The following is a 21,613-nucleotide window of genomic DNA, read 5'->3' on the forward strand; positions in this document are numbered from 1 at the left end:
TGTTCTGTTCTGTAAGAAGTGTTTGTCATTGACACCAATTAGTAAGATGTTAATTTGTCCATCTCAAAGAAATGCAACAGTTTAAAGGCTGTTGACATAATCCTGTTGTGTATATCATTTTTGGGACAAATCATTAAAGCTGACTGGTAAATTTTTGTAAAAGGTTATTGGAAAGAGGAAAATAGGTCACTGGATGAGGTGAAAGCTGTTGTCAGAGTTAATCAGACTGAAACACGAGGTCTCCGATGGGGAAGACTGCTGAAGAAGTGATCAGTTTCATTGATTACTGTGGTCAGAGTACATAATCCTAATCCTTATCAGCTTGCATACAAAGTCTTCGTGAATGCATGTACAGGATGTCTCAATTATTATTTATAATCGCGTATGAAAACGGGGAAATCGTGTCATTCAAGAAATGCTAAAGAACTAGGGATATGTTTAAAAGCTAAAAAGACATTCACCAAAGTCTCTTGTTTTCAGTATTGTCTGCAGTCAATTTAAGTAAAGTGGAAGTCCATTAGCAGTCTTTTACTGAAGATTTTTGTTTGAAGAGCTATCATTAGACTATGCTTTAGTGGGATATATGAGACTATGTCTAAATCATGAGATAAAAGACATGAAGCCCTTCTCATTGAAAGATTTATAAGAAAGCCTGTTTCATTGACGTATCTTTTCTGCATTTATTTTCGAAGTCATAACTCTTTCTTTAGATATTTTATTCCAGGTTCGTTCAGCACAAAAAAGGTCAGTGGAAATTAGACAGGTGTTTATGCATCTATGTTGATTATATTACAGACAACAGATGTTGTTGCATCAAACATACCCATACTCAAATTTTAATTCATAAGCAACATTCCACCCAGTGAAACCCAAGGTCAGTAAGCCATAAAGATGAACTGAATGCACTAAAACTGAATAAAGATTAAATGATTCAGCCCGTGCTTGACCGGAATAATTTGCCTTCTCCCTAATCTGCCCTACTTTACAGAGAGAATCAGATTTAACTCAGATCTGCTGCCGCCTACATCTGCGTCATGATGCCTATAGAGCGATGCAGTTTGCTTTATAGTGCTATAAGCTGCTGAAAAAGTTCTTTGTAAACGCTCCCCTAGGAAGAGCACTACTGTTATCCTGTTAATCACAAATTATTGGGTTAATCTTAACACCCATCAAACAGTAAGCTAGCTAAATGTCTGGGAATTTGTGATCCAGCGTACGCGAGTGCTGTGTTAAGTTGCTGGGCAACATGAAATTTCGTTTCAGCGGCTCTCTGACGCAGAAGTGACGTTAATAAAGTAAGAATAATTTTGTTATGGTATGTTGGCAGGAGGCGGAGCTGATCTTGTCGACTTCGCTGACCGAACTCTAAGGGGAATATGCTCTAAAACGTGGAGCGGTTGTTGGAGAGATGAAGACAGCCCAGCACTGACTGACTGACTGCTCATGAGAGGAACAAATAATAATTGGGTTATTGACTTCATAAACAGACTTACCGGCGTAATTTAAATGAATATTGATCTATTCAGCATATGAAGAGAACTTCATAAGAATGGATTAAGCTCAGCGCCCCAAAAGGTAATTAATTTGATAGCCTACAACCAGAACGTTTTATTTTCTAGCTATGACAATGAAACTAGGGACAATGGTCATTGTGATTCTTTTTTTTTTCTACACATGAAATTGACATTTTAAAAGCCATTTTTATTTTGTCGAATAGGTTTGGCAGTGCTCTATGATACACTACAAAAAAAAGGGTTAAAAACAAGCTAACAAAAAACATGTTCTAAGGTGTCTAAGGTTCATTAAGTTATCAAAACTGATTTATTTTGAAAAATTTGATTATACAAATATTAAGAAAATGTTTCATTTAATATTTTTTCTATCATTATGGGAACTTTTGAATGTTCTTTGAACGTTCTGAAACAAGTAATACTATTTAAAAACGTCAGAAAAAAAATGTTTTATGTTATACTATTAAAAGAGAACCTTGCCAGAACGTTCAAGTTCATAGAACGTTCCTTGTACCTTTAGTTGTACGGTTTAATACATATAAAATAGTTTTGGTCGTATAAATGAATGTATTTAAGATAATTTAGCGATAGAAATATTGTTTAAAACCAGTTAATTTAGTTGTTACCATTTTTAGTTTACTATTTTCTTTCAGTGTACCCTTGTGTGAATGGTGCACTTTTATTTCGCATTTAGGATATAATGCGTGCATTCTACACTTAGGAAATATTAACCGAATTGCCAGTGATAACGGTTTATCTGATCTTGTTCGCTGTTGCAGTCCTTTTTTGTCACAATGGTGATTTTGTCAGAGGAAAAAGCAGTGAGCCAGTCCAGCAGACCACTGCAAGTGGGTTTCTACGAGATCATCAAGACATTAGGCAAAGGAAACTTTGCTGTGGTCAAACTAGCTAGACATAAAGTCACAAAAACAGAGGTATGTTATGTTTTTTTGCTATTATTTATACAGTGCAATGTACATTTACAATAATGAACACAAATGGCTAAATCAGGATAATTATTTCTCGTTAATTCATGTTAAATTATCTATTTATGTATTTCAAATATTTTCATCACACATATTTAATTAATTTGACTTCATTCTTTAATAAACAAACCAATTCTCTGGTTGTGCTTTAACAGGTTGCCATAAAAATCATTGATAAAACCAGACTTGATGAATCTGACCTAAAAAAGATTAATCGAGAGGTTCAAATCATGAAGCTTTTGAAGCACCCACACATAATCAAGCTCTACCAGGTGTGTATATGCTTGTGATGGTCAGCCATTATGATTTATTGGTATCAATATATAATATACTAATTTATTAGGAACACAAAGTGTTGATAGAGTTTAGTATTTTATATGTCACCCTGGACCACAAACCTAGACATAAAGGTCAGTTTTTTAAAATTGACATTTATACAACATCTGAAAGCTGAATAAAATGTTTGTTAGGATAGGACAATATTTGGCCTAGATACATCTGATTAAAAATCTGGAATCTGAGGGTGCAAAAACCCCGAAATATTGAGAAAAATGCCTTTAAAGTTCTTAGCAATGCATATTACTAATCAAAAATGAAGTTTTGATATATGATATATGATGTGGTCTTTATGGAACATGATTTTTCCTTAATACCCTAATGATTTTTGGCATAAAAGAAAAATTTATCATTTTGACCCATACAGTGTATTTTTGGCTATTGCTACATAGTGCTACTTAAGACTCGTTTTGAGGTCCAGGGTCGGATATATTTTCACAAATTCCCCTACTAAACTGATTTTTTAATCTGTATAACCTTGGGCCTCTCACTTCATATAACTAATTTAAGCCAGCAGTAAGCCATTTTACAATGAGTTTACATTATTTTAACACACCATGACTTTCCCATGGTTGCTGCTTCCTCCCTACACTGGTCTCTCAGGAGTATGTGGATAGGGGAAAATAATGACCTCACAATGGAAAGGTCACAATACAACTGCTTTTTCAATAATAATTTATTATCAGTTTTCCAAATTCTTTTTAAAGGAAGCAAAACAGAAAAAAAATGTCCTATAAATGTCCTATAAAGCCTAAAGAAAATGGAGCAGAAACTGAAATTAGACAAAAAAATCAGATGCAGTTTGATTTGCAGATTTTACCTTTTTAATGGACAGTACAGAAAAGAGCAGAAAAAGACTGCTTATCACCAGTCTGAAGAATTCATGTTTTTACTTTTTGGAAATTGTAGGTTATGGAGACCAAAGACATGCTGTATATTGTGACAGAGTATGCCAAAAATGGAGAGATGTTTGGTAATAATAATAGAATCTACATACTTGTATACTTTTTCTGCCATTGCCACATGTTAGTAACTAATACTGCTATTATATTTGTCTTTCAAAGATTATCTTACATCAGTTGGTCATCTAAGTGAGGCAGAAGCTCGTTGTAAGTTCTGGCAAATCCTTGATGCTGTCGAATATTGCCACAAGCATCACATTGTACACAGAGACCTGAAAGCAGAAAATTTACTCCTAGACATTAACATGAATATAAAACTGGCAGGTAAGAAAGATCATGTACTTCTGTTTTTATTACATCACTTTTTGTAATTTTTTATGAAACACCTTATTTTTGCTGAAACTGCTTATTGTTAAAACACCTAATAGCTAATATACAGCATCTCTGTTTTTCCTTAGACTTTGGTTTTGGGAACTTCTATATCCCTGGTAAATCTTTGTCTACCTGGTGTGGGAGTCCTCCCTATGCTGCCCCAGAGGTCTTTGAGGGCAAGGAATATGAGGGACCATCCTTGGATGTCTGGGTAAGATCTTATCAGCTTGAGTATATCTTCTTAACCTTCACAAATAGTCTAATATACATTGAATTTCCTTTTTGGCATTAAGGAAATATCTGAAATGTGAATTCCTGCTGCCTCCTAGAGTCTGGGAGTATTGCTGTATGTATTGGTTTGTGGCACACTACCTTTTGATGGCACCACTCTCCCTGCCTTAAGACGAAGAGTCACTGACGGACGCTTTAGAGTGCCATTCTTCATGTCACAAGGTATGTTTCTCCTATATAGAGAGCAGTACGGTGGCCGAGAGAGGCCAACGCGCTGCAAACGTAAGAAAACACATGCAAACAGAAAAAACGACAACAAATTAAGAAAACATCTTCATCAGTTTGACAACACAGGCGCTGCAAATCCTCGCAACGCAAACACAAATACGGAAACTCGCTGCAAATTCTCACAACACAACCAAACTCAGAAACGCGCTGCGAACACACGAAGGCGCTGCAAACACACGAACGCGCCCTGTAACGGAAATGTTTCAGGGGGACCTCAAAAAGTGACAAACCCATCTGGGACTTGATTATTTGTTCAATGGCTGTTGGTCAGAGCAGAGGTGTTATCGGTGAACTATCACCTTTTAGTGAGTATCACTCAAAGGTGATAGTGATATAAATAATCAGGTCCCAGATGAGTTCGTCACTTTTTGAGGTCCCCCTGAAACATTTCCGTTGTGGACCGAGCTATATGCAGCGCGTTTGTTAGTTTGCAGCGCCTTCGTGTGTTCGCAGCCCGTTTCTGAGTTTGGTTGTGTTGTGAGAATTTGCAGCGCGTTTCCGTATTTGTGTTTGCGTTGCGAGGATTTGCAGCGCCTGTGTTGTCAAACTGATGAAGATGTTTTCTTAATTTGTTGTCGTTTTTTCTGTTTGCATGTGTTTTCTTACGTTTGCAGCGCCTTGGCCTCTCTCGTCCACCGTAGAGCAGCCCTGAAACTGTGCACTGAAAAAATGGTAATCCAAAAATAGTAACATCTAAATTAAGTGGTGAATTGCTGAATTAAACTAAACACATTCATTTTGACCAAGCTATTTTTTATGGGTTAAATCAAGTACAAATAGCTCTTTAAAGTGCAGATTCAAAGCTATTTTTACTTGATGTAACCTGTAAAAATGAGCTTTGTTGGTATAATTGAATGTATTTAGGTTGATATTTAGTCTCACACAATTCACACTTGACTGCCCTAACTGTGTATTCATTTTATTGTTTTTTTATTCTATTAAAAACACTGTCCTTGCCACTGTCACCATTGTCATGCTTAGTTGGGGAGACTTAATAAATCTGCAATATTATTGAATTGACTGTACAGGCACTATTGAATGAGAAGCGAACTGAGCTGTATGATGAAAGCAGTGTTTTCTGCAGGGCTGCTTACAGCTAATTTGAACTCATTTCATAATTGATGATCTTTATAGAGTCATTGAACTGAACTGAATCAACACAGAACTGACCTCATCTGAACAATGACTCTTTATAGCAGAGTTGATCTCTGTTTGAACCTTTGAATATGTTTTTTCCTATTTATCCTTGTAAAGCTACTTTGAAACAGTCTGTATTGTATAAAGTACTATATAAATAAAGATGTCTTGACTTGACTTAAAGGGACAGTTCACCTAAAAATAAAATTCTGTCATCATTTACTCACCCCCATGTTGTTTCAAATCTTTATAAATTAAGCAAAATTGCTGATAGTGTTAATATTTTTCCACACTTCAGAAGTTAAAGGCTACCAGCTACTGTTTGGTTACCCAAATTCTTTACAGTATCTATTTGGGTGTGTGTGTGTGTGTGTGTGTGTGTGTGTGTGTGTGTGTGTGTGTGTGTGTGTACCTGGTATTCATCACGTTGTGGGGACCAAATGTCCCCACAAGGATAGGAATACCAGTAGATTTTGACCTTGTGGGGACATTTCTCAGGTCCCCATGAGGAAACAGGCTTATAAATCATGCACAATGAGTTTTTTTGATGAAGTAAAAGTGTGCACAATCTCCTGTGAGGGCTAGGTTTAGGTGTAGGGTAGGTGTAGGGCGATAGAAAGTACGGTTTGTACAGTATAAAAACCATTACGCCTATGGAATGTCCCCATAAAACATGTAAACCCAACGTGTGTGTGTGTGTGTGTGTGTGTGTGTGTGTGTGTGTGTGTGTGTGTGTGTGTGTGTGTGTGTGTACCTGGTATTCATCACGTTGTGGGGACCAAATGTCCCCACAAGGATAGGAATACCAGTAGATTTTTTTACCAGTCCCCATGAGGAAACAGGCTTATAAATCATGCACAATGAGTTTTTTTGATGAAGTAAAAGTGTGCACAATCTCCTGTGAGGGCTAGGTTTAGGTGTAGGGTAGGTGTAGGGCGATAGAAAGTACGGTTTGTACAGTATAAAAACCATTACGCCTATGGAATGTCCCCATAAAACATGTAAACCCAACATGTGTGTGTGTGTGTGTGTGTGTGTGTGTGTGTGTGTGTGTGTGTGTGTGTGTGTGTGTGTTCAACAAAAGACAGAAACTCATACAGGTTTGGAACAACATAAGGGTGAGTAAATGATGAAAGAATTTTCATTTTTGGGTAAACTGTCCCTTTACCTGACACTTACCTCATGACGTGGTGTGCTGAAATCTTGTCTTATTTCACCCATGCCATTTACTTTGTTCCACAGACTGTGAAAGTCTTATACGGAGAATGTTGGCTGTTGACCCTGCCAAGAGATTCAGCGTGGAACAAATCAAGCAGCATCGCTGGATGCAGGTTGATCCCTCTGCTATGTGTCAGTCCCCTTCTTCCACTTCTTTCCCTGAGTCTCATTTCCAACAGGGGACTTACAGTGAAGCAGTTCTGAGTATTATGCAGACAGTGGGCATTGACAGAAAGAAAACCATAGAGGTGAGGAGCCCAGAGATCATGGAAAGGGGATAGTTCAGTCAAAAATCAAAATTCTGTTACAAAATTTGTTTACTCAACCTGAAGTTGTTCCAAACCTGTATTCTTTAGAACACCAAAGAAGATATTTTGATAAATGCTAATAACCAAATTGGTTAGGTTACTTCAACACCTTGTGAAGTAATATTTCTATTATATAGACTAGACAAAAAGACATTTTTCAAAATATCTTCTTTTATGTTTTACAGAGGAAAGAATGAGATTACAGTGAATAAATGACAGAATTGACTAAATGTCTAAATGATAATCCAGACTTATTTACATAATGACCTAATAAAAATCCCATTATAGAATTAAAATTCTTCTTAACACCTCATTAAAACAGTTAAAATTCTGAAACATTTTTAGCTCAATCAAAATCTTGGAACTATTTTCTGCATATAGTACACAGCAAAAAGCAATAACCTGATATGACATAATATTTTTGACCTAAAACTAGTTCATTTGTTAGGTATTACAATTTATTTTTTCCAGTGTCATGCATTTTAAAATTGTTTGCTTCTTCTTTTGTTGACTTAAAAACATGCCTTTTTATTTAGTCTCTTCAGAACAGTAGCTTCAACCACTTTTCTGCTATCTACTGCCTGCTGTTAGAAAGAGTGATGAAGCATCAAGCACTGCAGCAAAGCAAACTGGAAACTGAGTGGCTAAAAGAGCCTTGTCAAACTCCTCAGGGGACGGCACTGCCTCTGGAAGATGATCTTAGCACACTAGAATACACATGCTCCACGTCTGCTGCCTGCCAGCTGGAGACTTTGGTATATCAAGAATCACAGGGGGGGCATGTAAAAAAGGAGGAAAAGGAGGATCAAGCCCCGGTCAGTCCTTCTGTAGAGTCCAGAAAATCACACACTCCCCCAGATGCCTCTGCATCCCACAATTTTCTCTGTTTGCCAAGTAAGTTTGATGTAATCTCTAAAGAAATTAAATTCATTATGATTGGTCCATACACAGAAGTATTTTGGACACCTATATCAGGCCTATATCATCACAATAGGTACATTTTTAGAATTTTTGTGGTAACCTGCAATTTAAGAGCCATTTCTACCTGATTTAACCTATAAAAATAGTTTTGGTGGTAAAAATGAATGTATTTAGGTTCAGTGATTATTAATATTGTTTACTTCAATTAAACCAGTAAATTTAGATGTTACAAGTTTTAGGTTACCATTATTTTCAATGTATTCCTGAATAAAATGATTAATTCCTTTAAATAAAACAATTACTGACCCCAAACTTTTGAACAGTAGTGCAGGTTAATAATACAAGCTATAAAATTCACAATTATAATTAAAACAGCTGTCAAAATTCACTCAATGCCTACCCCACCACCATTTCTTACACCCACAAACAACAGAGGAAAACTAAATTAAAGACTGCAAAAAAGTGGAACAATTGTTACTTTAAAGAGCTGTTTCTGCATGATTTAACCCACATAAAGTAGGTTTGGTGGTATAATGTATTTAGGTTGATTCAGCAAGATGAAATAATATTTTGACAAATAAAACAAACTAAAAAAGAAAAAACAATTAACATATAAAACATATACCATATTCTCATTGTCAAAATCAATGTGAGAGGTTTAAAGAGTTAAAGACATATTCATAAATAAGTCTTTCTGCAGTTTTAGTCCTTTTACTGTATATTTAAATAAATTGAACTGTTACAACAAGCCAGATTGTGATGGTTGTAATTGCTTGATTGGACTGGTGCCTGCCTTTTGTAAACTGTAGTTTCCACGCAATACAATCTCAAGCATCATCACTAAATTACTCATGGAGAGTAATGCGCTAGATATGAGGATGAGTCACTCAACTATGAACAGCTCTGTACATAAATAACTGTAAAACAGTGTCAGAAACTTTGAAGTTTAAATCCAAGGTTATAAAAACTCTTGTATCACATATTTATAGCACCACACTACCTGCATAGTGGTCCTCAGGTGAGTCTGTGACTTCTGTTGCATATTAGTCTTCACTAATATGTAAATATATGTCATACATAACATATATGAAGGCTAATTTAATGTTTATATTTGTAATGTTTCTGTTAATTGTATTTGTTAATAATAGGACCCTTTTCTATTCTAGCATGACAATGCCTCTGTGTATAAGGCAAGGTTCAAAAAGAAATGATTGATTCAGTCAGTGTGGAAGAACTTGACTGGTCTGCAGAAAGCAAAGTCCTAATCCCAGCTGAACATCTCTGGAGTGACTTTAAATGCAGATTTTGAGCCAAAAACTCATCACCAACACCAATGACTTGTAACTATGGGTACAGTCATTTTTGACACTTCCAAAATGGTTGCAACATAAATACAAAACATGCCTTTTTCTGTTCTAAAGAAGGGGTGTCCCAATATAGTGTATGTACAAGTCATTGATGTTTGGTGATGAATTTTTGGCTCAAAATCTGCATTTAACTCTTCAACTCTGCACCCCCCGCGGACCCGCCAGCGGGTCCAAAAGTGCATCATCTAAGTTATTGTAAAATATTAATACATTGCGAAGTGAACTAGACATATATGGTATCATTTGAAAGCTAAGAACTTAAGCTTTCTTGGACATCCCATCATTTTTACATTTTTGGTACATAAAATAATTTGGTGTAATAATTTTCATAATTATATTTATATCACTCAAACTTACCAAACATAGATGAATCATATGTCAAATGAAAGCTCTCATTCTCCACAATGTGATTTATTTCATTGATCGAACACGTTACAGAGAATTATTATCAAAAGAATCGCGAAAATATGCCTTACTTCTTTGAACAAACATTTACTTCACATTCCTGCTCCGATTACTACTTTTGTGCGCTAAAAGTGGCCACAAACCTTATATCAGCACTTCAGATTAGGTTGTTAAAATGAGACTATCTTCACTTTTCTGTGAGCTTGTAGGACGACACACCATCTCAAATTATTCCGATAGGTGCATGAATATATGCGACAGCGTTGAATGGTGCGGTTTCTACTAGTTTTGCCTTAACACGTTTGTATTGAAGGAGGATTACATCATCACATGTCTTAAAAGCTCCCTATCAGATCTATCCAAAGAGACATCGATCAAACTCCTAGGCCAATCCGTTGTCGAGTTGTGCCTTTGCAAACGCAAGGAAGGAGGGCCCCTAGCGCGCTCGCATCTCGCTCAATGAGAGTTTGAAAACTATGAATTATAACAAATGCAATAATAATTATGAATTATACCACCCATGTGTTAAAATTCAATGTGTTTTGTGTAAAATGAGACCATTTTCATCTATTTAGCCCTATGTATGTGGAAATGGGATACTTTTCAATTCCGGTATGCCTTATCTTGCAGAATGGAGACCCCTAGAGGACATTTTGCCTCCCTTCAATTAAATCTCTCTAACTTTTTTTTTTAAATGCCACAATTATAATTCTTTTGTCCCCATTTTACTGGCACATAGTGGAATCAAAAGAAACTTTCTGCAGCATCATAGTCCAAACAGATTTCAAATAACAGACGTTAAAAAAAAAACTTATAAATTAGAAAATAAAAAAGCTAAATTAGAGTTTTTTATTTGAGTTTATCATAAAACTATGAAAAAATACAATAAAAAATATTAATTATTCCACCCATGTGTTAAAATTTAGATTTTTTTCTGTAAAATGAGACCATTTTTATCAATTTACTCCAATGTATGTGAGTAGGGTGCTATTTTAAATTCAGGTATGCCAAAATCAGTAAAAATTCCCAAATATGCAGCAGAGCTGAAGGGGTTAAAGTCACTCCAGAGATGTTCAGATGGGATTAGGACTTAAACACCTTTTGCGTGTTTGTAAAAAACAAATCCGTCAAGACATTTTAACTTTAAACCATTGCCTCCAGCCGAAATACAAATCCTCTATCCATAATATTGCTTTCACCAAGTCGTCTTGTCTGAATCACGGGAAAAATTGCAGATCCAAGACCGTTTACAAGCCAAAAGAGACTAAAACAGTTCTAAACAAATAATTTGGTGGATTTTGAGAGGGCAACAAGGGATGGACTTTTTTTTTCACTGGAAGAAGTGTTCTTATGGAATTATGTAACATTTTGAAGTTAAATGATAGATTTGTTTCTTACAAACATGCAGATTTTTACTTCATAAGAAGTTAATTGATGGAATGGAGTCGTGTGGATTACTTGTGGATTATTGTGATGTTTTTATCAGCTGTTTGACGGCATCCATTCACTTTGTGTTGTAATGCTAAATTTCTCCAAATCTGTTCCCATGAAGAAAGTCATCTACATCTTGGATAGCTTGATTACATTTCAGAAAATTTTCATTTTGGGGTCAACTGTTTACTTTATATTCCCTGTTTCTTCCTTCAGGTATTGTCATAGATCCTGTAGATGATTCCACCTCAGAATGCTGTCAAAGGTCCCTTCCTCATGTTTCTACTAGTTTTTCTTTCACCACCCTCTGCACCCCATTAGAAATGAGCACTGGCACCAGTGACCACATGACTCAGGGATTGCATCCTTATTCACTAGCAACTCCTGGTACTTATTCATCCACTCTTGAGAACCAAAGGTATCTGCCCTTACCCAGCTTTCAAGAGGGAAGAAGATCCTCAGATACCTCACTTATAGAAGGTAAGGACAGCAACGCACAGAGAAAATTATATCACAGTAACAGTTCTAGTTCATTAATCAACTTCTCCTTTTTTTCAGGTGTGAAGGCTTTCCCAACCTATTTGAGAAAGAATGTCCATATTAAAGGCCAGTTGAGTTGGAATGAACATAAAAGGCCTGTGCGACACACATGCATCCTAGATAACAGTCCACAAAGCCGTAGTACATCGATGGTTTTGACAAACCCTCCATGCCTTCCAGTGGAGCACCAAAATGGCATCCTGGAAAATGTTTTAAAAAATGAAAGGTAAAAATAAATTAATAAAAAATGATTTGCCCTTGTGAATTAAGAAATTTAAAGGAACCGTATGTAGGATTGTGGCCAAAACTGGTACTGCAATCACTTTCAAAATACTGTAGAACAGTGTACCCCCCCCCCCCCCCCTTTTTCCTTCTGTCAATTATGTTTATGCTTCACGATGAGATGTTTTGCAAAGTAATTATGTATCGCAAATATTTACTAATGGCGATTAGCCAAATATTTCGTAAAGACGTACTGTAATACAACATTTCAGTCGGAACATAGATTGTTTTCATACCCTGCTAGTGGTGCGATATAAAGTTTTTTATAAACGCAGGCGACCATGGAAAAATCCACTGTGTACGGAAGCAAAGTTAGCCAAACATAGATGAATCTTACCTGTCCAGGAGAAAATTAGCAACGTTGGCGTCTGTCTTCAAATTCTTCTCCGTTTTCAGCCGTCTGCATCTTTCAAAGGCATCTCCTATACAAATCCTTGTTTTATTTCGGACTTTGTCACGACGTATTTCGGATTCATAACGAGGTCTTTTAGGTTTCATAATGTTATACATGTTTTATTAGACACGTTCGTAACTACACCTGTAACTAGAGCAGAGCGGGCAACCCGGATGACGAAACTCTACTGACTTCGTGATTAGTAGATAGCTGGAGGGTGGAGCCTCAGACCAAAACACAAAATGACAACAATAACATCAGTTGTGGGCTGCAACTTTCACTTTTAAATGGCAATATCCTGGCCGGACCACTGTTGTCAGTGATATAAGTATTTGAAATGAACATGATTTCTTAATGTGTAGTGACATGTCAGGGCCATTTTATGATTAACTGACATAAATTTCTTACATACGGTTCCTTTAAGTACAGTATGTCACAAAAGTGAGTACACCCCTCACATTTCAGCAACTATTTTAGTATATCTTCTCAAGGGACAATACTATAGAAATGAAACTTGGATATATTTTAGAGTAGTCAGTGTGCAGCTTGTATAGCAGTATAGATTTATTGTCCCCTGAAAATTACTCAACATACAGCCATTATTGTCAAAATAGCTGGCAACAAAAGTGAGTACACTCTAAGTGAACTTGTCCAAAGTGTCAATATTTTGTGTTAGCACCATTGTTATCTGGCACTGCTTTAATCATTCTGGGCATGGAATTGACCAGAGCTGCACAGGTTGTTGGTGAGATCCTCCTCCTTGGTGAGATGCTGGACACCTTCTGAGCCAGACAAGTTTATCTTAGTCTCCTCAGACCACAGGACATGGTTCCAGTAATTCATGCTCTTGGACAGGTTGTCTTCAGCAAACTGTTTGGGGACTTTCTTGTGAGCCCACTTCAGATGAGACTTCCTTTTGGGACGATGCCTATGCAAACCGATCAGTTGCAGTGTACGGCGAATGGTCTGAGCACTGACAAGCTGACCGTCTACTTCTGCAACCTTTAAAGCAATGCTGGCAGCACTCACGCGTCTGTTTTTTGAAGCCAAGTTCTGCATCTGACCCTTGCAAGGCTTGTTTCGAATGGAACCCATCTTGGAAAACCTCTGTATGTCCCTGATCACTGTAGTGTAACTCGGTTTCAGGGTATTACTGCACCTCTAATAGCCTTGGCCGTCTTTGTGAAGGGCAACAGTTCTAATTCTCAAATCCCCAAAGAGTTCTTTGCCATGAGATGCCATGTTGAACATCCAGTGGTCAGTATGAGAGAGTTGTACTTAAAGCACCAAATTCTAACTGCTCTAATACAAGACACACAACTTTGTATGGTCTTGTCAAGCAGACAAAAACATAAACATGATGAATAGGACATGTGGCTTTGCATGGTTAAACAACATACTGCTGTTATCACTTAGGGTGTACTCAGTTTTGTTTTTCAGAGGACAGTAAATCTATACTGCTATAAAAGCTGCACATTGACTACTCTAAATATATCCAAGTTTCATTTCTACAGTATTGTCCCTTGAGAAGATTTACTAAAATGGTTGCTGAAATGTGAGGGGTGTACTCACTTTATATATAAAGAGATACTGTATATTAAGTAAATTTGAACTATAACACATTTTCATATAATTGAATAACATCAAATAGTGTCCGAAAACATTAAATTCAGTTTGCATTTAAGTATACTATTTTAAAGTATGTTGTATTCTACATGGGAGGCATTACACAGTTATTTTCAAACAGTTATGAAATCAAAAACATATAACATAGCTTTTTATTTATTCATTTATTTTTGTAGGTTGGTTCCCTTTTCATACCATCAGAGGCAGCAGCAGTTTCTCTCAGTGCTATCTGCTCATTCCCCTGATCATGTGAAGGATGGTGCCGGTCTAGAATCACAGAGCTTCTCCAGTCCACCTCAGCATCAGAGGAATCCCATCAGTCCCTCATCCTGTTCCCAGAACCCTCAGCTTTCACCGCAGTCAGCTCTTCGAGACTCTTTATGTTCTCTTTCCTGTTCTTCATCTATTGTGGGATCAGCCACACAGCTTCTTGAAACTCAACTGCAGATCAGTCCACAATCTCAGTCTCTGCCTCAGGCTGGGCTTCACATTGGCACTGTATTACCCTCAGTTAAGTGACAATGATTTGATCCATTGTTCATAAAACATAGTTTAGTATTTGCCACAATGGAGTGCTTGAAATTTTAAGAGTGAGTGACTGAAACTGACTGATAAATAAAGTCTGTAAATCTGGTTTGTGTTTGTATAGAAGTGAGTAGTTTTATAGACATCATATTGCTTGGTCTTTTTTGGCATGAATGTAATTGTTTAGATATTGTGGTGTGTATATATTATTATTATACATCAATTAAACATTTTACTATGACTGATGTCTTTAGTTGTTGTTTTTGTATCATCATTTATTTGTCACTTATTGAAGTCAGTAATTAGCAATTAAATCATTACTAATTAAAGATATCTTCAGCTGTGATTCCAGTTCCAAAAAAAAAGAAGAAGATGAAAAGCCATTTTGTATGTAATTTGTAGAAATAAAAATGTTTTAGTTAAATATTTTGGTTTAGTTAAAACATATTTTTGATTACAAAAAAACTAGAAGGCCCTGCATTTTTTAGTAGTTTAAAACGTATTCGTGCTCAGAACAATGGAGTTTATTTAGGCATCTTTAGGTTGCACTTTATTTTATAGCATGTGTGCCTATCTAAACCATATTCTTAAATGTTTTTTTTCTATTTGCTTCTTTTAAAAGTAATTCTAAAAAATCTAATTTTTATTATTTGCCTGCAAAAAACTAGTCAGTGAATTGTAAAAAGTAATAAACTGCAATTGTTAATCAGTTTAGCTCATAAATTTCTTTTTCGTTTCACTTCTTTTTCATTTCTTCATTTCTTTCATTTAGTACTGCTCCTCAGAAGCTACAGAAGATACTTACATGTTTCCCAAAAGTCAAAATAAGTTCAATCTTCATGTTGCATTCTGAAATATCAGTGAGTGTTTGAACCTTCTGTAATAGTTGCATGAGTCCCTCAGTCGTCCTCAGTGTGAAAAGATGGATCTCAAAATCATATAGTCATTGTTGGAAAAGGTTCAAATAAATGCTGAAAAACCAAAGAATTTGTGGAACCTGAAGAATTTTTCTGAAGAACAGTGGGCAGTTTAACCATTCAGAACAAACAAGGGATTCATGAACAACTATCACAAAAAAACAAAACAAAACACAGCTGTGGATGATTCAGGTAACAACACAGTATTAAGAATCGAGTGTATGTAAACTTTTGAATGGGGTATTTTTTATAAATTCAACTATTATTTTATCTTTATGTAAATGTCTTTTATGTGAAATATCTTATTCAGGTCAGTAGTAATTTAAAAAATAACATTAAATTTGTGTGCATTCATTTTGCAGATTCTGCGAGGTGTATCAAATCGGCTAGCTGGTAATATGTGGCTTAATTATACGCTGCAAAATGTGGTAAACTGCAATTTAATTATAAATTGGTATAAGTTAATGTATTTTTGCTGATGCAGCAGTTTTAATACATTTGATATTAAACCAGTAAATTTAGATATTACCATTTTTAGATTACCATTTTTTGTGTGTACTATGATGTATGTTATGACTTGTATTACATAACAAAAATACAACAAACTAGATTTTCTTAATGGTTAATGATACAACTTTATTTATTTTTTAATCACTTTTTAGTAGACCCCCGAGGAGTCAGTAATCATTAGAACAGGGCTAAAACCTACAAGACAGGAAAGAGTCGATGACAAGAGAGGTCTAGGAAAGAGGTGATGACACAGGCAAGGGAGGAGGCCAAGGTCTGACTGGCGATAAAATCTCTCTCGGATCAGAAATCTTCAAACAGAACTCTCCAACTGTTTTTGGAGCATTTAGTTCTCCAACTGATCCTACACAGTGAAGGAATATACTTTTAAAGAATGACTGCTCTGATATAGTAGCCTATATCACCAGGATGTTCAAAAATCAGAGCAATGGCTGTTTGCAATTTATCATCTGACTAGAGGAGCGCAGAGGCTTGATTAAGAAAGAAGACCCCCAGCCAATCATCCTGATCCATTTCCTGTGTGTCATGAAAAATGAAAACAATCATAGTGGATTATGGAGATTATTAGCTAGTGTAGTCTAATGAAAGAAGGTATTAGGTGAGATATACACTGACACCCTTTGAAGTGGAAGTGGGAGGAAGGGCTGTTTTAATGACAAACAAATAGAGGATTTGCTTAGAAGCCCTCTGAAATCAAAGCCCCATGTGAGCCCCACTTACACCTCCATACCACCACCTCACTGGGGAGTGACCCGTCTAGGAGGAGGAGCCTAAGTTGGTCTTGTCCTCCCGGGTAACAGGGATGGTGCGATCTCCACGGCCAGCCTCTATGCCACCAGTCTTGGGTCCACAAAGAGTAAGCAGGCCATCAGCAGACAGTGTGCAGGTGATAGCAGACTGGTCCACGTTAGAAGGCAGACGGTAGCGGCGGCGGAACTCACGGGCGATGTAGCCGTGATCATCCTGAGGAACCAAACAACAAGAACAGAGGAAAATGTAAGGATACATGCATATTCATAAACCCACCATGCGCAGACAGTAGAGATACAACTACTGTAGCTCTTTATCTCGTGACCTAAGCAAACACTCACTATGTACTCTTAGAAGACCTAAAGATGTGCCTGTTCTGTTGTTGGAAAATCCTATTCAGTGTGGTATGAAGGTTTTGAAATTTTCCAGGAAAGACTTAAATAGGCTGAAGTATTGTGATGAAAAAGAAATGTGTAAAAATAGGAAGGAATTTTATATTTCTGTAGGAATAAGAGCCTAAATAAAAGCCCTATTTTAGTAAAGATTCACTTTCAAGTACTATTTTAAAGGCTTTATATATACATGCACATAACATTGATATTTAATTAATATAGATTATATTTATATGTAATTAATGCAAAAGTAATCCATCAAGGTGTAGATACCAGTTTTCATGTTAGTAACATTTTACATTTAATGCACTGACATTAACTAACAATGAGAAATGCATTTGTTACAGTATTAATCTTTAATATTATTTAATAAAAATGATTTTAAAAATTAATTAAAAAAAATGTATACACATTTAATACAAATTTAGCATTGCTGGTTCATGTTAGCTCAAGACCATTAAATAATATTAACAGATACAACTTTTGATTTTAATAACATATTTGTAAACATGAGATGACCTTCCACAGACAGCAAGGGTCCTACCATGTTTAAGGTCCAAAAAGGTACCAAGAACATCAAAATGACCTCATTGGCTCAACCGTAATTTTATGAAGCTATGATAATACTTTTTGTGCACAAAAAACTAAAATAACTTTATGCACCCAGTCTTCTCCTCTGCGTCACCCTAGTGCCATTTTGGGTCAAAGAGAACTCGGATTTTATCAAAAAGATCAACAGGACTCATACGGGTTTTGGAACGACATGAATTAATTGCAATTTTAATTGCAGAATTGCATTTTTTTAAACTATCCCTTTAACCAAGATTAATAAATGTATTAGAAGTATTGTTTGTAGCTACTTAGTTCATGTTAATTGTAAAGTAACTGTTTTTTTTTTCTGAAGAAAACCTTTTGCATTTACTAGTATTGTTTTACTAAATCAGTCTGAATCTGTATAGGCTTTCTGACCTTTAGATTTAGCTTAGATTTACCAATAATTTATCTTATTATTGTAAAAAGAAGGAATAGGAACCTCATGTTGTTAAAGATCCACTCATAAGTACAATTTAAAAGCTTTATTAATAAGTTAAATAGATTAAATATATGTAGGAATGAAAAGAATAATGAAGTAATGAATATAAAAGTGATCCATGAAGAGTTGGGTACCTGTTTGCACATTTTGAGTAAACTGTTTACCTCTGAAGAAAGCCTTTATTAGTTACTGAAAATTTTTTACTAAATCAATCTCAATCTCATAGCTCACAAATACAAAATTGTACATTTGACTTTTAGATTTGATTGGATTAGCTTGATCCTGATAACATTATTGTAGATTTGAGTCCATACACTGAAGTGTACATATCAGTACAGTTCATCAACCACAGCCCAAACATAGTCTGCAGGCTCTTGTATATGCTGTTGATTAGGTCAGACAGAACAACAGCTTTAGGGTCAAGACATTTTAAAACACTCTACCAGTAAAGCCCAGGAAAGATTACTCACAAGGCCTCTAGTGGCGTTTAGGGCTCCAAATGGGGTGGCAGGCTATGACGCAAAAGTGACGTCAATCTGACACAAACATTCTGAGAGATCTGCTCACTGTTTCCCCATCTGTGCCTCCCTTAAGGCTACTAAAACATGTGAATTAATCCATAGTACTGAAATAGTGACTATGGGGATGGGGGATAGGATAAAAATAGAAAAGGAACTGAAGAGAAAAACACAACTGGGAGAAAAAGAGTGACGTAAACATGAATAGCTGATGAACTATGAAAGGCTGAAATAATCCAAAGAATTTTTCACGCATTTCTTTCACATATAAAAATACTACTTTCTCCCAGTAACATTCAAATCTAATTATTTAAATTTTATTCAAGATATGCATATTTATTTGTTTTGGCTGCTTAATGCTTTTTCACTAGAACAACTGGTACTGCATTAAAAATATATGCAGTCTGTCTGAACTGAGTCATTGCTGAACGCCTGTCTGGATGTTCAGAGTCTTATTATTTGCTGTGATAATTTGTCACACTGCTCTAAAAGAAATTGCCTGAAACTGAAACTGAATTAAAGCTACATCATTAATTACATTTTCCTACCATAGGCTACTGCATTTTTATACACTAAGTATTATACTAGTGTTATACTGCTGTACTGTTACATAGTTTACTGTACACTAAACACTGTAATGCAAAACAAGATAAATCGCTGTAAATAAAGCATTATTCACCAGTGTTGGGGTAACGCATCACAAGTAACGAGAGTTATGTAATCAGACCACTTTTTTGAAGTAACTACTGTAGTAAAATATTGGATTACTTTTTAATTTACAAAAAATATCTGAGTTACTTTTTCAAATAAGTAGCGCAAGTTACTTTTTTCTCCCTATTGACTGACTGGCAGCTCTACTGTCTCCATATGTTGAGATAAATCGGGAGTAAGTGCAGATGCAAATTATAAAGAATAGGATGCAAACCTGCAATAATTAAATATGTTAAATAACACAAAAATCCTTTATTAACCAATGTTATTGCTACTGACCTTCGATGATTTAACCATACTAATAAGCAAAAATTACTTTAGACATTGGGGGGGGGGGGGGGGTTATTGCTTGAACCTTCTTCTCCTGTGTTCTACTGTACAAACGTGTATTCATATTTTCTTCAGCCTGAGTTATTCATTTCACATTTGGTGTAAAAGGGCTTTTATGTTTGCCGAAAATCTAACTTTTTTATATTAAAAACTATCAAGCAAGTCGCGCCTAGATTTAAATAGTTATGCAAAAGTAATATAACACATTACTTTACATAAAAAGTAACTTAGTAATGCAATTAGTTACTTTTTTAGGGAGAAACGCAATTGTAATTGTAATGCATTACTTTTAAAAGTAACTTTCCCCAACACTGCTATTCACAAATGAGAGGTGGATTAATTATTCACTACTGTACTGTTAAAATACCAGCTTCTTTCCATTATTAGAAAAATCAGCAGAACTGATAAGAACATTTGGATGGTTAGTTAAATTTCATTGTAAGTTTCTTATTGCACACATTCTTACTGAACACATTCGTTGTCATGTCCAAATGAGCCGTGACCTCACCTGTCTTTCTCCATGCTTGCCCTGGATCTCCACATAGTCGTCTGTCACCTTGACACTTAGCTCCTCAGGAGAGAAGTGTTTCACATCCAGGTACACTGTGAATTTGTCTCTGTCAGACCTCACCTGCAAAAATTGTCAAGCACAGTGGAGTTACATCAATGTGGTGTTGTTTGTGGCTAAGAATACATAAGGATTTTAGATTACAAGTTCATTCAACTGCATTCAGCATCTAGGTGGAGATGACATGTTTCACTGGTTGTTTTTATCTGCATGTAATATGAAAGAAAAGCTTGTCATTATTTAGCATGCCACAACACTAAATTAATAGTATGTAACTCCATGGATACTATCAATTTTTCTACTATTTTTTTTCCCCTCTATCTCTCTGTTTTACAGTGCTGCATTCTCCAGTTTTGTACATTTCTGCATTTTAGCTCTGGAAATGTATTTTCTAGAAATTTTGCTGCTTTAAATGTTTTGGCTTTACAATATACCTCACTTTGAGGTGATACTAATCCTGTATATGCTGTTTGTTACAAAGATGACTTAATGCATTAATTTATTTAGTGTAAGGTAAGAATATAATGACAAGCAACCCCTGTATTGGGCGTCAGCATCAACAGTGGCATTTTACGATTCCAAATCTTTTCAATTAACAGTGAAGCAGTTCATTACCTCAGAGATGCCTGAGTTGGAGGAGTCCAGGAAGTTGCGGATAAGTGAGTGTCGATAGTAAGGGCTGATAGTTGAGGCAGCCAAGGGGAAGAGGTCATAGTCGAACAGGCCTTCTCCAAAGAGCTGGTCGAAGAGGCGGGTGGGGTAGCCCAGGGTGCGTCTAAACCAGGGATGTTGGATGGCAATATCCATAATGTCAGGCTTGGTAACTCGCAGCTTGGATTAGCTAAATATGGACAGGCAAATTTCAGCCTGATTGGGACTATTTGCTCCTGATGTTGAGGAAATTTTTCCAGAGAGAAGATGTGGACTGAAGGCAGGTACAAAGAGGCTGATAGAGGCTGGTACAGTAGACAAAGATCCCCAATGATGTGTGCTGTTCCCAGTGAAGGCAAGCTCCTGGTTATATACCTGTGCTGCAGAAAGAGAGGCTTACAAGTGGATTTCTCTGGAATGGCATTATCTCATGGT

General features: G+C 36.0%; 2 protein-coding genes across 2 annotated transcripts; one reads left to right on the top strand and one right to left on the bottom strand.

Moving 5' to 3' along the window:
- Positions 1–1,263: 1,263 nt before the first annotated feature.
- On the top strand, positions 1,264–14,949 carry LOC141337357 (serine/threonine-protein kinase SIK1-like). The gene is made up of 12 exons (XM_073843156.1): positions 1,264–1,575; positions 2,291–2,446; positions 2,653–2,769; positions 3,743–3,806; positions 3,898–4,059; positions 4,194–4,318; positions 4,437–4,560; positions 7,006–7,229; positions 7,826–8,183; positions 11,630–11,893; positions 11,972–12,179; positions 14,432–14,949. The coding sequence occupies exons 2-12, from the start codon at positions 2,306–2,308 to the stop codon at positions 14,772–14,774; spliced, it is 2,130 nt and encodes a 709-aa protein (XP_073699257.1). The 5' UTR covers positions 1,264–1,575; positions 2,291–2,305; the 3' UTR covers positions 14,775–14,949.
- A 1,358-nt stretch (positions 14,950–16,307) lies between these two features.
- Positions 16,308–21,514, bottom strand: cryaa (crystallin, alpha A). The gene is made up of 3 exons (XM_073843184.1): positions 21,143–21,514; positions 20,468–20,590; positions 16,308–17,188 (listed from the first exon to the last, which is right to left on the bottom strand). The coding sequence occupies exons 1-3, from the start codon at positions 21,332–21,334 to the stop codon at positions 16,982–16,984; spliced, it is 522 nt and encodes a 173-aa protein (XP_073699285.1). The 5' UTR covers positions 21,335–21,514; the 3' UTR covers positions 16,308–16,981.
- Positions 21,515–21,613: the final 99 nt, after the last annotated feature.

The sequence above is a fragment of the Garra rufa genome, chromosome 6 (assembly GCF_049309525.1).
Source record: "Garra rufa chromosome 6, GarRuf1.0, whole genome shotgun sequence".
Lineage (NCBI taxonomy): Eukaryota > Metazoa > Chordata > Actinopteri > Cypriniformes > Cyprinidae > Garra > Garra rufa.

What these genes read in the sequence shown, in the direction of transcription:
- LOC141337357 (XM_073843156.1), top strand. Translation starts at nt 2,306, where the DNA reads ATGGTGATTTTGTCAGAGGAAAAAGCAGTGAGCCAGTCCAGCAGACCA. An exon ending in ACATAATCAAGCTCTACCAG is followed by an intron (nt 2,770 to 3,742) that starts GTGTGTATATGC and finishes TGGAAATTGTAG; the next exon opens with GTTATGGAGACCAAAGACAT. An exon ending in CAATTTTCTCTGTTTGCCAA is followed by an intron (nt 8,184 to 11,629) that starts GTAAGTTTGATG and finishes TTCTTCCTTCAG; the next exon opens with GTATTGTCATAGATCCTGTA.
- cryaa (XM_073843184.1), bottom strand. Translation starts at nt 21,334, where the DNA reads ATGGATATTGCCATCCAACATCCCTGGTTTAGACGCACCCTGGGCTAC. An exon ending in CCAACTCAGGCATCTCTGAG is followed by an intron (nt 20,591 to 21,142) that starts GTAATGAACTGC and finishes CAATTTTTGCAG; the next exon opens with GTGAGGTCTGACAGAGACAA. An exon ending in GCAAGCATGGAGAAAGACAG is followed by an intron (nt 17,189 to 20,467) that starts GTGAGGTCACGG and finishes TTGGTTCCTCAG; the next exon opens with GATGATCACGGCTACATCGC.